The sequence below is a fragment of the Pelecanus crispus genome, chromosome 12 (genome assembly GCF_030463565.1).
Source record: "Pelecanus crispus isolate bPelCri1 chromosome 12, bPelCri1.pri, whole genome shotgun sequence".
Taxonomy (NCBI): domain Eukaryota; kingdom Metazoa; phylum Chordata; class Aves; order Pelecaniformes; family Pelecanidae; genus Pelecanus; species Pelecanus crispus.
Genome location: NC_134654.1, coordinates 207,799 through 221,553, shown reverse-complemented (window position 1 = coordinate 221,553; position 13,755 = coordinate 207,799). Strand labels below are relative to the sequence as shown.

The 13,755-nt window shown below is 41.3% G+C and overlaps 1 protein-coding gene across 1 annotated transcript in view; it reads left to right on the top strand.

Annotated features, from left to right (window-relative positions):
• Positions 1–13,755, top strand: part of PITPNM3 (PITPNM family member 3) — a 122,246-nt gene that overhangs the window by 60,628 nt on the left and 47,863 nt on the right. The window contains exons 4-5 of the mRNA XM_075720092.1: positions 1,472–1,519; positions 12,185–12,261. Of these exons, the coding sequence (XP_075576207.1) occupies positions 1,472–1,519; positions 12,185–12,261 (125 nt within the window). The remainder of the gene's footprint in view (positions 1–1,471; positions 1,520–12,184; positions 12,262–13,755) is intronic.

Below are 13,755 nucleotides of genomic sequence, written 5' to 3'. Positions count from 1 at the left end.
TCTTCCCTAATAAGCTGAAAGCAGATAACAGTTGTGAGCCAAGCTCTTTGGCAGAACACCAGCCTGTGAATTGCCCTGGTGCGGAACTGAAAATGAAAGAGATTGTATGTAAAGTGTGGACAGTGGTTACTTCAAATCACTTTAATTCCTCAAAAGTCAGGTACCGAGGTGGTCTCTTTGCTTGCAGTTTCTGCACAAAGAATGGAGAAGAGCAGATTTCTATGCTGTATATTGAAGAGCTTGTCATTTTTTTCTTTTCTTTTTACTCCCTTTAAAAGCCAAGTTGTCAACTGTGATAGCTGGGGCATCTGAAGAAAAAGAGAATTGTGGCAGAGCTCTTATTCTGTACTGTGGCATCTATCAGAGGAATTAAAAATTATTGTTATTATTCAGTATATAGTAACCCTAGTGGGGTTTAGTGTAACAGCATTTTTAATTCGTGGGATTAGGAACAGTGCATGCAAGTTCTATAGTCTTCTTAAGGCACTGGGCAGAAGTTTTCACTGAACACAAGAAAATCAGTGGGCAGGCAATTACAACACATGCACTGTTTTCTTCACGTATCATGGAATGCCACCATCTTCCCTGGTGCTTGTCATTTGACCAGTCTGGTTTTTGTTTCCAAATACATAGAACATAACGTTGCCTCTGTTGTTTATTCAGACTGTGTCTCAGCAGAAGAGTGTCATCTCTATCGCTTGTTTGAGTATACTCAAATGGTATGTAGGCCCCAGGAAAAAGAGTGAATTTTGCCTAGACTTCTGAAGAATGAATCTAGAAGGGATTAAGAGACCTGCGTTCCCGTCCCAGCTCTGATGGTAGCTGTGGGCTGGTACCATTGGGCTTCAATTTCTGTAGTGGTGAAATGGTGGCAAAGGTGTTTATCCTCCATGGTAGAAGTTGCCTGAATGCTGTAGGAGGCCTTTATCTATAGGCACAAACTAAATGAAAGGCCTTTCTATTCCCTTATCCTTGTGTCTCTATATTTTAGGTTTTTGTATTTAGATCTGAGAAAATCCCTTTGTACTTGCAACTTTCCTTAGACAGGTGGACTGTGGGAGGGAATGGAAGGATAGAGATGTTCTTAAAAACACTGTTAATTAAATATTTCGAATAAGAATGTGTTTTGTGTTGCTAGATAAGTTATGCTAATTATTAGTTATTTAGAAATTCAGTGGCTAATGCTACAGGTAATCAAATAGATTCCTAGCTACAGTTTAATTGATTATGGTGCTTTTCTTGAAACGAAGAGTAAAATCTGGCTTTTAGACTAACCATTTTGATGAACAGATTGGAGCAGTTTTCAAGCGTGTCATATGCTGAGCTATTCCCACTGAAGCCAATGGGGGTTTTAGAAATAAGTATAGTGGTCAATTGCAAAATACTTACTGCAATACAGTAGAAAAAGTAAAGAGCTTGACGTCCATGTAAAGCGATCCTGCTTCATATTGTGTTTTTTTTCCTTTTGCAGGTGAAGAGTCTGCATTTTGCTCATCTGCCTTTCTACAGGAAAAACAACGTGAGTTGAAGTTCTCATTTTTCTTTGTACCAAGGCTGTTCAACAGCTGGAGATAATAATAAAATAGAAATGAAAACCAGCACAGGTCTGGTGGTGTGTTGGGAAGGGAGATGGGTGTGGACGGACCAGGATTCTTTTGAGTTTTGTTTCAAATGTATTTATTTTTAATGTGGATTATGAACATGTACCAAGAAAGTGCCTGTAACATTATGTAATACATTAGATGGTGCCTTATAGCATTGGCTGGAGTGGCAGAGGTGGAGCATTGGAGGGTGAAGCTGCTGGTATACATGATAGCTAATACAAGGCAGTACAACATGGCTCAGTTTGGAGCGTAGAAGCCTTCAGTGCTTTGTGCTCTGGGCTTCCTTCTCCCATCTCTGCTTAAAGAGGTGTAAGAGGTGTTGCTGTGAAAGTTTCCGAGTGCTGTAGGAGTGACAAGTAGTGCCATGCCTGGCATTGCTAGTGTTCCTTGGCTGCTGGCGCCCCACTTATCAAAGTGTATTCACGTGTCCCTGTGCTGTTGATCTTTCTGTGCTTTGCATTGCTTGCTAAAGAGAGCAGATTGGCTTATAGGAACGGGTGGAGTTAATGAGGGTGTTTTCCTTCATCGCACTCTCTCTGGGAACAATGGTTGGTTGCCCTCGTTGAGTTCACAGTGAAACGTCTGTCTGCTGTTCCTGCAGCTTTGTTCATAAGCACATGGTGTCACTCTGTGCCAACCCCTTCCCCTTTGGAAATCATGCTTTGCCCAGCTCATCCGGCCTGGTCTGAGAACCAGGAGGAGGAGCGCTTGGAGTCTAGATCCTTGGCTAAACCCCGTGTGTTGCTTCTACTCCAGTGCTCCATGGAGTCATGTACAAGATCTGGTAACGTGTTCCTGTAAGATTCATTCAATGAGGAAACAGTGTAGAAGTTAACACAGGCGCTATCTCATGTTGTGGCTTCTAGAACAGGATTGGGTTCAGTGATGCGTGCCATTATTTTCCTCTAAACAGTGCAGTTTGCATCTGCAGTGTATTACAATATTCTTTATCATTTGTTAATAGAAAGCATATGTTACAGCCTTCATGTGAACATGTTTCTCATGATGGATTTGTCATTATAAACGGCTAGTAGTAGCACAGCAGATGGCAAGAAGCGGCATAATTTCTCATGGGAGTGCGATAATGGAAATAACAGTTTTCTTTGGGGACTGTCACTACCTTATGCTTTGTACCTAAAGCAAGTTCTCTTGTTTTTACTCTAAATTCCTCCCTAATTAACATGGCAAAATATTAAGGATGTTTTAAATGGTCTGTTAAAAAAAAAAAAAAAAAAAAAAGAGGACCTGGCTTGATTCTTAGTACAGGTTTGAACGGTACCTCATGTTCTCAGAAGTCTGGGAATGGTCATGCGAATTCTTTTCTCCTAGATTCAGGGTACTTATTTTTTTGTCAGGGATTGAACTGATGCTTTTCATGGCTGATTTGGGGTGTTGATTCATTGCCTGAGCTGTTCCTTTCACCTGGCTCTCTTCTCATGCTGATGGCTGATCTTGTGATCTGATAAACTCCACATGAAGAGACTGTTTGTGCGATGGGTTATTTCAGGCAAGGCTATAGACACAGCTTGCTTGATGTCTCTGTAAGTCACTGATGAACACGTGAACCATTTATTATATGTACCAATCCCAGCGGGAATTCAAGTCCAAAACAATCCATGCCAGAGACGCTGGCTCATTGGTATCTGCAGTAGCAGTGTATGTTTCTGTCTCCAGAAATACTTGGTAGATCTCTTCCCTGGTCATTAAATCAGTTGGCTCGAGATGGTAGACGCTGTTCTTGGATATTGACTGCTAAACTGAAAAGCGGTATGATTTCTGTAATGTGGTTGCATTTAATTTAAGACTGTGAGCTGTCTTCCTTATAGTTCAGCATCTGATCAGCAATAGCTAAGTGTCAGTTACTGTTTTTACTCACCTCCTTCACTTTGATTTGTCTTGGTACCACATATTGCTAAGAGCTGTTTAACTACTTAGGGTAGTTCTCAGTGAGCTGATATATAGTCCAGTGGCTGTCCTGACAAAAAATCCTTAATAGTACCTGCTATTTTTTATAATGCAGACTTATGTTTTAAATGGTATCAATTGATGATCTCCCAAAAGATGGAACTTCTAAATTTCATACTGTTGACATAGTTGTTTAATAGTGTGGTCGATGTCTCCACATGATAGTTGAACACCTACTGTGATCTCAGCCAAACCAAATTATTCAGAGTACTTACATTTGGCCACCTGTTTTAATTAAGGTTACCATGTATTCCAGGTTGGCCGAGTTAGCCCCAGATTACAGGATGTGTCTCCAGGATGCTATTTTGTCTCAGACTTTCATCCAGACATACAATTTTCTGTTTTCAGCTTTCAGATGGGGTTGAGAGGGTTTACTCTTTCTCCAGGGCTTCAGCCTCCCTCTCCCGCTTTCTCTCTTCCCAAAGAGAATTGCAGACATATATTCTTTTCATTCGACTTGTTGCAGTTGGAATATAGTAGCATTGATTTTGTTCTTGACATCTCCGATACCTCTGTTGCTGGTATCAGACTACTAACCTGTGGAAAGTTACGAAAGGCATTTGTCAGAGCCTGGATTACAACTACTGAACATACCTTGTATTAAAATGTCAAGAAATTTCCCGGGAGAGGAAATGGGAAATTGAACAGTTTAAAAATTATTCTTGTTGTTTTAATGAAAGTACTCCTTCCCCTTTCCATATTTCAGCTATTGCTGTTCCAGAATGCTGAATTACCCAGCCCTGTGCTTATACTACTCAGCTGAGCTGTCTGGAGCTATCTGGGAGGCTATTGCTTAGTGCAGAATGGCAGTGCCGCTTCCCCGTAATCACTTCAGTTGATGCAGTTACATGAATGCATAAGCCAAAGGTTTGGGAGAAGTTGTGCCTGTGGAAGGGGTAGCAGAATTGCTCCCCCTTGCATTCAGTGTGTGGTTTTGAAACTTTCTGCTATTGAAGAAGCAATAAAGATTTGAGAGCTAACAAATATCTGCATATTTCTGGGGAGGAGGTAACGAATTCAGGAGTGAAGTTGAGCCCGGGAAGAAAGGACGGGTGCGGGGAAGGTGTTTTAAGATTTGTTTTTATTTCTCATTATCCTACTCTGACTTGATTGGTAATAAACTAATTTCTGCAAGTCGAGTCTGCTTTGCCCATGACAGTAATTGCTGAGTGATCTCTCCCTGTCCTTATCTCGACCCACGAGCCTTTTGTTATATTTTCTCTCCCCTGTCCAGCTGAGGAGGGGGAGTGATAGAGCGGCTTTGGTGGGCATCTGGTGTCCAGCCAGGGCCAACCCGCCACACTTAGGTACCGTAGAAGCGGCATACACTGAAGGAAAAATGTGGTCCAAACCTTACATCCTAGCCAGCGGTTCATTCTTTATCTGTTTCACTAGTCTGTCCCAAAGTGGGTTTACACCATTTTCTTCCTTTGTATCTGACTGCCTTTATGAGCGTGGTAAAGTGTTGTAGCTTAAATCCATCATATGCCATGCATTTTTTTCTTTCTGTCCTCAGTGGAGTTTTATGTGCAAGATAGTTTTGTGATTTAGCAGAACTTTGTTTCTTGTTCTTTTGGGGGTTTTTGTACTTTTATTTCTTTTATTGCCATGCTACTGTACATTGAACTCTGTTCTCTGACATGCAGAGTGTTTTACAGGGGGAATGGGAGGTGTGAAGTTTTGTGATTTTGAGCTAATTCCACAGTCTCAGACTAGCTCTGGAAAAGATGCTCCTGTCTGCAGAGGCAGGATTATTTACCCTTTTAGAGGGAAGTCATTGCACCTTAGAAGCAGAACAACTGATTGTGACTTTTACATCCTGACATGCTGCCTGGGATGAGGAAGCATCTGGGAGAAAAGATACTAGGAATTTGCATCCTGACTTGTAGCCTGCAGGAAACCAATGCAGTGATATTAGGCCAAATAGCATGAAGAATTTACTCTGCTCAGTGATACGAGCCAGAGCTGGGTATGGTGGCTCAGCAGCTGTGTCTAGATTGAGGTTTTCAAGTGTTTTGCTCACAGGAGAGCATTAAAACGAAGTCTGGGTTTTTGAAAGCTCTCAGTGTGTTTGGAGACCTGGTTGCTTTTGTAAACTTGGCCATTGGGACAGCAGTTGGAACCAGCCGCTACCGCCTGCCCGCTGCTGATCAGTTTGGGTGCCTGCAGAGGAGCTGACCTTCTTAAGGAATGAGATTTCAGCATGTTCTCCTATTCCTGCATCTCCTTGTGCCAGATTTGAGAAGCCTAGCAGACCCTGTAGCTGGTGCGTTTGTAGGTTAATTAAAATACAAGACAAAACAAATGAACAGGAAGTCTTTAATCTTATCCCACCCTGACCCTTCCTGACTGCATCGCTAGCTGTTACAATGTAAGCGATTACAACCCAGTGGTTTCTGACTCTGTATGGGATTTGAGTACCTTTTTTGTTACTGTAATTTACATAATGATACAATTAGCATAAATTGGTATAATGACGGTATGAATCAAGACAGCTGGAGAAATCTGTAAAATGTTGATAATGTCATCGGAGAGGTTCGGTCCAGCAAAACCGTGTTATTATTTTACCTCATTAAAGCCCTTCCAGTAAATAGTAAAACACATAATTTCTCTGTAATCAGTTTCTTTTCAGTGCCTAATTAAATTTGTGTCATTTTCTCTAGTAGGTTGTGCTGTCCATTTCTGTCTCCTACAGAGCTTTAGCTGCTGAACAGTCTTTATATTGTCATCGTGACAGAGAAGGTCCCCCAGTTATTTAAGGCTCTGGTGTTTAACCTAAACAATAAAGCTGAACCTATATCGACCCAAAATCTCATTGTCTTCCAAAGGATATGATCAGCGAATCTCTTGAAATAAAGGCATGTGTTGATCCCCTTACACGTGCCTCACGCGTGACACACAGCCCCTGCGTCCCCCGCTGTGGGCCCCTGCGTCCCCCGCTGTGGGCCTGCTTTGAATTCAGGCAAGTTTGTTTCTTTGGGCAGCACAATGCTGAAGATCTACCCATTGAAATCCCTGACTTGTACTGCAAATCAGCAAAAAACCACCTGGCTCCCCTTTTGCCTTTGCCTTTTTTTTTTAAGATCTCCTCATTCTTTTTATGTTAAAACGGTACTTCTGGGTGCAGATTTTCAAAACAAGATGTTCAGTGTGTGTTCTAACATTACTGCAGTCTGAACTTTTGGCAGTGTAGCAGTGTTCTGAAGACAGTTGAACTGCGCACATTGGTATGTCTGAAAGAAAAGAATAACTTGCATGCTTCCATAGACTGATCTGTGCGTCAGCATTTCTGTAATCTCTAATACTGCAACTTGATACCATGCTTGCTTTCTTTTTCTCAGCTGAAGTGAGAATGCAGTTTTGAAAGAAGCCCAATTTTATGGTAGAGGGCTACTTTAACAGCAGAATAGAAACTGTGATTAAAACAGTGCCTAGAATCCTAGTGTCCAGTTATCGATGACATTTGTGTGTGTGTGAAGCAAGGAACTATCTTGCAACCTGGTATTTGATGCATCAGGGAAAAAGCAAACCACCCTCTCTGCTTTCTGAAAGCATTATCTTTAGAACAAGATTTCAAAGGAACAGCACACAAGTAATCCGAGGAAGTATTTTGTCTAGTGTGTTGCACTGTATAGATAACCAAAGAGGTTTGTGAGCATGTGGTGAGGAGTCCTGGGTTTCCTGTTTCAGTATTTTCTTGAAGATAAATACTGTAGTTCAGTGTCAGGTGGTGCCTCATGGCCCTGAATAATCCTTTTTCATGACACAAAACTAACGTTTCTGTGGTACTGGTTCTGTTGTGGGCTTAGGTGTTAAAAAACTGACACTTTTTCATATGATGGCCTTCAGAAAAAAGTAAGTCTTCTGGACAGGCTTTTGGAAAGAACACTTTTAATTAGAAGGAGCTTTAAATTTCAGAGACTTCTAGAAAACAATTGCATTTGGTGGAAGTTCAGAGTTTATGGGTGTGTGTTGCTGCTGTTGGTTTTGTTTCCTGGTGTTTTGTTTTTTGTGGTTGTATTGTTTTGTTTTATACAAGTATTAAATGACTAATTCTTTAAAATCCTTCCCTGCTAGAAAGGCAAGAATAATTGCCTTGTTTTTAAATGGGAAGAAACATAGCTACAGAGGTTAAATAAATTTCTAGTGGCTATAAGGAATGATATTGGTAGAATCTGCTGTAGAATTAGCTCTCAATCCTAATGTAGAAGAGTAGAGAGTGTTCGAAATGCGTTTTGGACTAAATTCAGTGCTTTTAGAATAACCTGGCCAGATGCTGTTTAATCAGTGTTCTCGGTGAGGTGAAAATTACAGTCTGCTCTCTTAGGGTCTGGCAGACTGCCTATGAGTATACGTCAGATGGAGCGGAACCACAAATGGGGTGTGAACTCAGAATGCCAAAAAAAAAAAAAAAGTAAACTTGAGTCATCTATAGCATTATGTGATGCATTTATTTTCTTCTGGCATGCTGGAAGAAGCAGAGGAAGATGTTTAAATCCAGAAAGCTGTCAGTGAACTTTGGTATTATTATTTAGTACAGTCCTCTCTCATTAACTCCTAAAACTAGTGTCTGCTGTGGAGGGAGGAAGGCCTCCCAGTTTTTCTTGGAACAGCTAATCCTCATGAGGTGAGCAGAATTTTAAGGCTGCAACACTGCAGTCAGCTAAAGTTTTAAATTACAAACTTCTGGTGTTGCCGGTCTTCAGAAGGGTTTCAAAGCCTCTTCCTCCCGCCATGAGAGGGAGGAGGAGGTGTTACAAAGAGAGGAGGATTCACATCTTGTCTGGAATTTCATCACTGTCTGTAGAAGGGAAAAGCACATTTGCCTTTCCCAAAGAACTGACCCCCATGACTTCAGCTGAAGTAATTCCCCTTCACTGAGATGTTGCAATATTTAATTTCTCTATTTAAGTCCTCTGAGGTATAGGAATAAAAGGTGTTATCTAAAGACAGCCTGGCACTTTTAGTTTGTAATTGTTGAAAGACTGGCATAGTTGGACCATGCCATAGTTCTCATAAAGAACTTTTGCTGGTCTCTGTTGCTTCTCACTACATGAGTGTAGTTATGTTCAGGCAGAGGTTGAGACTTCGCAGTAAATCGTGGCAATTTTGCCATTTTGGCACATTTTAATAAACGGCAACTAATTTGTAGCTTTTAATATTCTGTATCTTAAAAAGAAATTAATATTCTGGAGAGCAATGCATATAAGGTAAAGCAGCAAGCGTCGTGAAATGAGTAGGAAAACTCATGAATAGGAGCACATTTAACAGATAAAGCAGAAAGCATCTCTACTGGTCTAGGTATCACTACAGTTTGTATTTCAGAGGAAACTGATTTGTTGTTCCTAGGTCAATATTGGTTCATTGCTAGCGGACTAAACAAATAAACTCAACTTGACAGTGTTTTAGGTGTTAAAGTCTTCCTCTCAGGTTTACTTGTATACGTTATCTGTTTCCTGTCTTAAGTAAAAAGTCACTGCTAGGAAACTGAGATGGTAGCAGAAGCAATCACATCGAAGATGTTTTAAATTCTAAATGGAAAACCATCAGGTTTCAGTTTTGCTACTCTCTTTTTAGTGCCTTTTCAAAAAAGCCAGCTGAGTGCTGTAAAACTGGAGTTTTCATAATACTGCTAGAAATTCAAAGAGAGCATCCTACCAAATACCTGGTTTGGGGGTTACAGTGGCCATCAGGTACTAATTTTTAAAGAACTGCTATGTTTCGAAGGCCATGAAGAACCTAAATATTGTGTTCCAATGTCTTCTAATTCAGAGAATGACTGAGGTTGGAAGGGACCACTGGAGATTTTATAGCCCAGCTCCTCTGCTCAAAGTAGGGTCATTTAGAGCAGATTACTTAGGGCTGTGTCCAGTCAGGTTTTGAATATCTCCAAGGATGGAGACTCCATAACTTGTCTGGGCAACCCATTCCAGTGTTTGACCACCTTCACAGTAAAAAAGTTCTTTCCTATATTTAAATGGAATTCCCTGTATTTCACTTTGTGGCCATTGCCTCTTGTCCTTTCACTGACTATCGTGAAGAGGACTCTGGCTCCATCTTCTTTACTTCCTCACGTCAGGTATACACATTGGTAAGATTTCCCCCACATACCCCAAGCCTTCTGTGTTCAAGGCCAAACAGCCCCGTCTCTCTCAGCCTCTTCTCATGTCAGGTGCTCCTGTCCCTTAATGGTCTTTGTGTCCCTTTGCTGGTCTTGCTCCAGTGAGTCCGTGTCTTATACTAGGGGGTCCAGAACTGGACACAGCAGTGCAGATGTCATCTCACCAGTGCTGAGTAGAAGGGAATGATCACCTCCTTTGCCCTACAGACACTCTCCCTAATGCAGTCTAGGATGCAGTTGGCACTCTGCTGCAAGGGCACATTGCTGGGTCCAGGTCAACTTGTTGTCCACCAAGATCGTCAGGTCCTTTTCTGCAAAGCTGCTTTGCAGATGGCTGGTCCCCAGCCTGTACTGTCAAGTGGCGTTATTCCTCCCCAGATGCAGGATTTTGCATTTCAGTTGGTTGAACTTAATGAGATTCCTTTTGACCCATTTCTCTAGCCTATTGAGATCCTTCTGAATGGCAGCACAACCATCTGGTGTTTCAGCTACTCCCCCCAGTTTTGTATTGTCTGCAACCTTGCTGAGAGTGCACTCTGTCCCATCATCTAGGTCATTAATAAAGATGCTAAACAGGACTGACCTGGTAGTGACCCCTTGAGATACACCACTAGTCACTGGCTTCCAGATGGACTTTGTGCTGCTGATCACAACCCTTTAAACCTGGTGGTTCAGCCAGTTTTCAGTCCATCTCACTGTCCACTGATGTAGCCCCTCAGTTTCTCTATGAGGATGGTATGAGAGACGGTGTTGAAAGCCCTACTAAAGGTGAGAGAAACAACATCCAGTGGTCTCCCTTCATCCACCAAGCCAGTCATCTCATCATAGAAGGCTATCAAATTGCTTAACCATGATTTTCCCTCTGTAAATCCGTGCTGACTACCGGCACTCACTTTCTTGTCCTTGTGTTTGGAAGTGAAGCACAATGGCCAGTAGAATACCTCTTAGAGACAGCAACAAATCAGAAGTTTGATATTTTTCTTCTTGCCTCCTCTTTCTTCACCTGAGAAGTCAGTGTTCCAGGATCTGATTGCAGAACCCTGTAAGCTAAAGTGTGAGTAAGTGGGCTTCAGTGTGTTTTTTGCAAAGCTTTGCTCATCTCCTCTGATGTAGATATCTCATAAGTGCTGTAAGAGATAGGAGTATGAAACATTCCTTTAATTTGTAAAGAAGAGATTGGCCCCATCTATAAGTGTGACAATGAAGCTGACAACAGTGCTAATCAAATTTCATCCTACAGCTGTTTCCTAGGTAACTAACACATACAGCTGAAAAAAGACTGCATTATGAGGAGACCAGAAAGATCCTGTAGCAATTCTCTTCAATGACTGAAGAAACACCGGGGGGGGGGGGGAGTGGAAAGTGCTATACTGTCTTCTTCTTTGTCCTCAAAGGCAGAGAAGATTTGTTCAGAGGGCAAGCCTTTTCATAGTTGGCTGTAGAAGTTTTATAGAAGAGAATAGAATAGAATATTTTCAGTTGGAAGGGACCTGAAAAGATCATGTGGTCCAACTGCCTGACCACTTCAGTGCTGACCAAAAATAAAAGCATGTTGTCCAAATGCCTCTTAAACACTGACAGGCATGGGGCATCAACCACCTCTCTAGGGAGCCTGTTCCAGTGTTTGACCACTCTCTCTGCAAAGAAATGCTTCCTAAGTTTTGCCTCCTAAGGCCAGATAGTGGACAGTCTCATGGTCTTAAAGCTGGTATCGTGAATGTTCCACCACTTACAGCACGTTGCTGGCCAGCCAGTCTGCCTAAGAAGTAGTCACAAGTGGGTCTTTGGGTCTGTTTGGTCATGCTCCGAAGTCAATGCAGAGACTTTCATTGTTGTGTTTATAACAGAGGATGTTGTGCACATGATCCTGTTGTGAAAAGGTGTTAGCAAAGCACTGTGTTTCTCTGCAATGTCACTTCCTATTTTTCAGGTTACAAGGTTTTTTTGAGGAGAATCTGTCTTTTGCTCTATGGTCTGTTACTCCTGTTTTGCATCTTGGTAATGGAGCACTGCAGTTACATCTGGGAGGTTCCCAGGTAGTCACAGAGGTTTGTGGAAGAGCTGGATACTGAAGGTCTTTGGAGAATTTTAAAGGCTTAATTCACTTGCCTGTATAGAGGTGTTTAGTGCCATTTAAGACATACCAGAGTATCTAAGATATCTGTATGGGATGAGCAGAGATGATGCAGAACCTCAGGTGACCTCTTCTACTGCCGCTCCAGAAAGGCACAGGGGACCAACAGCAGCTGTACTGGTACTGCACACCTCTGTATAAGGACCTGAATCCTGTTCTAAATGTTGCTGTTAAGAATAGAAGAGCCTTTAATATGTAGGGCTGCAAGAAACCTTGACTGTTGTTCTGTTTGTCCACAGGATTTCCTGTGAACAGATCTTTCTGTCTTGAAACTAGAAATGTGCCTTACCTTCGTAGATGGCTGTAAAAGATGAGCCAGCCAAATATTTATATGATCAATTATGTCTGTTTTCCTTTCAGGTGAATTATATAGAGCCTCTTTAAGAAAACAAAGGTTCCCGGCACAAGGCAGTATTGAAATACACGAGGACAATGAGGTGAGATTGTTTCCCAAAACAAGCTGTGCTGATTTCCAGGGAGTAGACATGTGGAAATACTCTCATATTGTATTACGGAATTATAAACCTGTTTGGTGGCTTAGTGTGTCTTTCCCTTGTTCAGTAGGTGCACATGCGATCACTGAAAATGGTCACAAGCTTTTTTAGACATTGCATTATTAACTTAGGTGGAAATAAGACCCAGTTTTCTGAAGAGAAATTGTTATGTCTGCTTAGTACTTCAGTGGAAATGCAGGTTTTGTGAAGCAGATTCAGCAGCAGTCATGAAATTAATAGTAACAGGATTGCCTTTTTTTAGAAGCAGCAAAGAATCTGAACAAGTTGTGGTCCTTCCAGACCTTCCAGTTAACCAATTAAGATCCTCTGCCCACATATAGGACAGGCAATGGAAATGGCTACTTCTCCATTTTCAAAGAATTCCAATCCTACAGCCCCCTGAAAATGGTGACAGTCTTTGACTTGAGATGTCCTTTTGATTAGCCCTTGAGCCCTTTGTCTCAGTCATGGCTGAACTACTGCTGAGAGGCAAATTAATTTTATTCCCTTTGAGTCCTCTTGTGAAGGATACCAGTTAAATCCAGCTGAGAGGCTTTTTGTAACAGTGACTTTAGCAATGTTAACTTGCTTGAATTTTTCCCTCTGTTCTAAAGCTTTCAGTTCCACGAACCCATCAGCAGTGCCTCTTATTTTCAAGCTGGCATTGGCTGTGGAAGGAGCTACTCTTAGCTTCTAAAGGGAATTAAATTTCTTTTCTGAATAACTGGAATGGGACCATGGAGACACCAATTGTAAATTAGAGCAAGGAAAAGTGGAACCTTAAAAATTCTTGTAAGATCCAGTACTTAAGCAGAAACAAGGCAGGTCAGCAAAATGCCTTCACAAGCAGTACTTCTACTGGATACTAAAAATCATGGGCTGAACAGAGCTAGTGGCTTTATGGAACAACTTATAATTCTCTCATTCTCAACTGTTTCCCTGTCACCATTACACAGGTGCTAAAGTTACCAATTTCTTTGTCTTATTAATGTCAACAACATTTCCATCCCACCCCTCACTAAACTACAGGCTGAAATGTATGTGTGTGTGTTTGTTTAATTGTCAGCTTTTCTGATTAATGTTGTTATTCTTAGAGCAATTCTTCTCATTTTATTCTTAATGTTGAAGATTGTGGCTTTCGTTACAGAACTTAAGAATAAAGTGTCTAGAACGTTGCCTGATTCTCAGTAAATCACCCAATCTAGCAATTAACAATCCTCAGACAAATACAAGAAATGTTACTGTTATTTTTATTGTGTGTTCATATTTGATCAGGAACTAGAAGTCTACAGGATTCATGTGATCCAAGGCAAAGAAGAAGATGGCAATCAAGATTTAAAACCAAAAATCTCCTAATCTTTTAATGTATTACTGAGTTGTTCTTTGAGTGCAAAGGGTAAAGAAGGAAAAAAAGCAAGAGTTGTGAGACATGAAAAA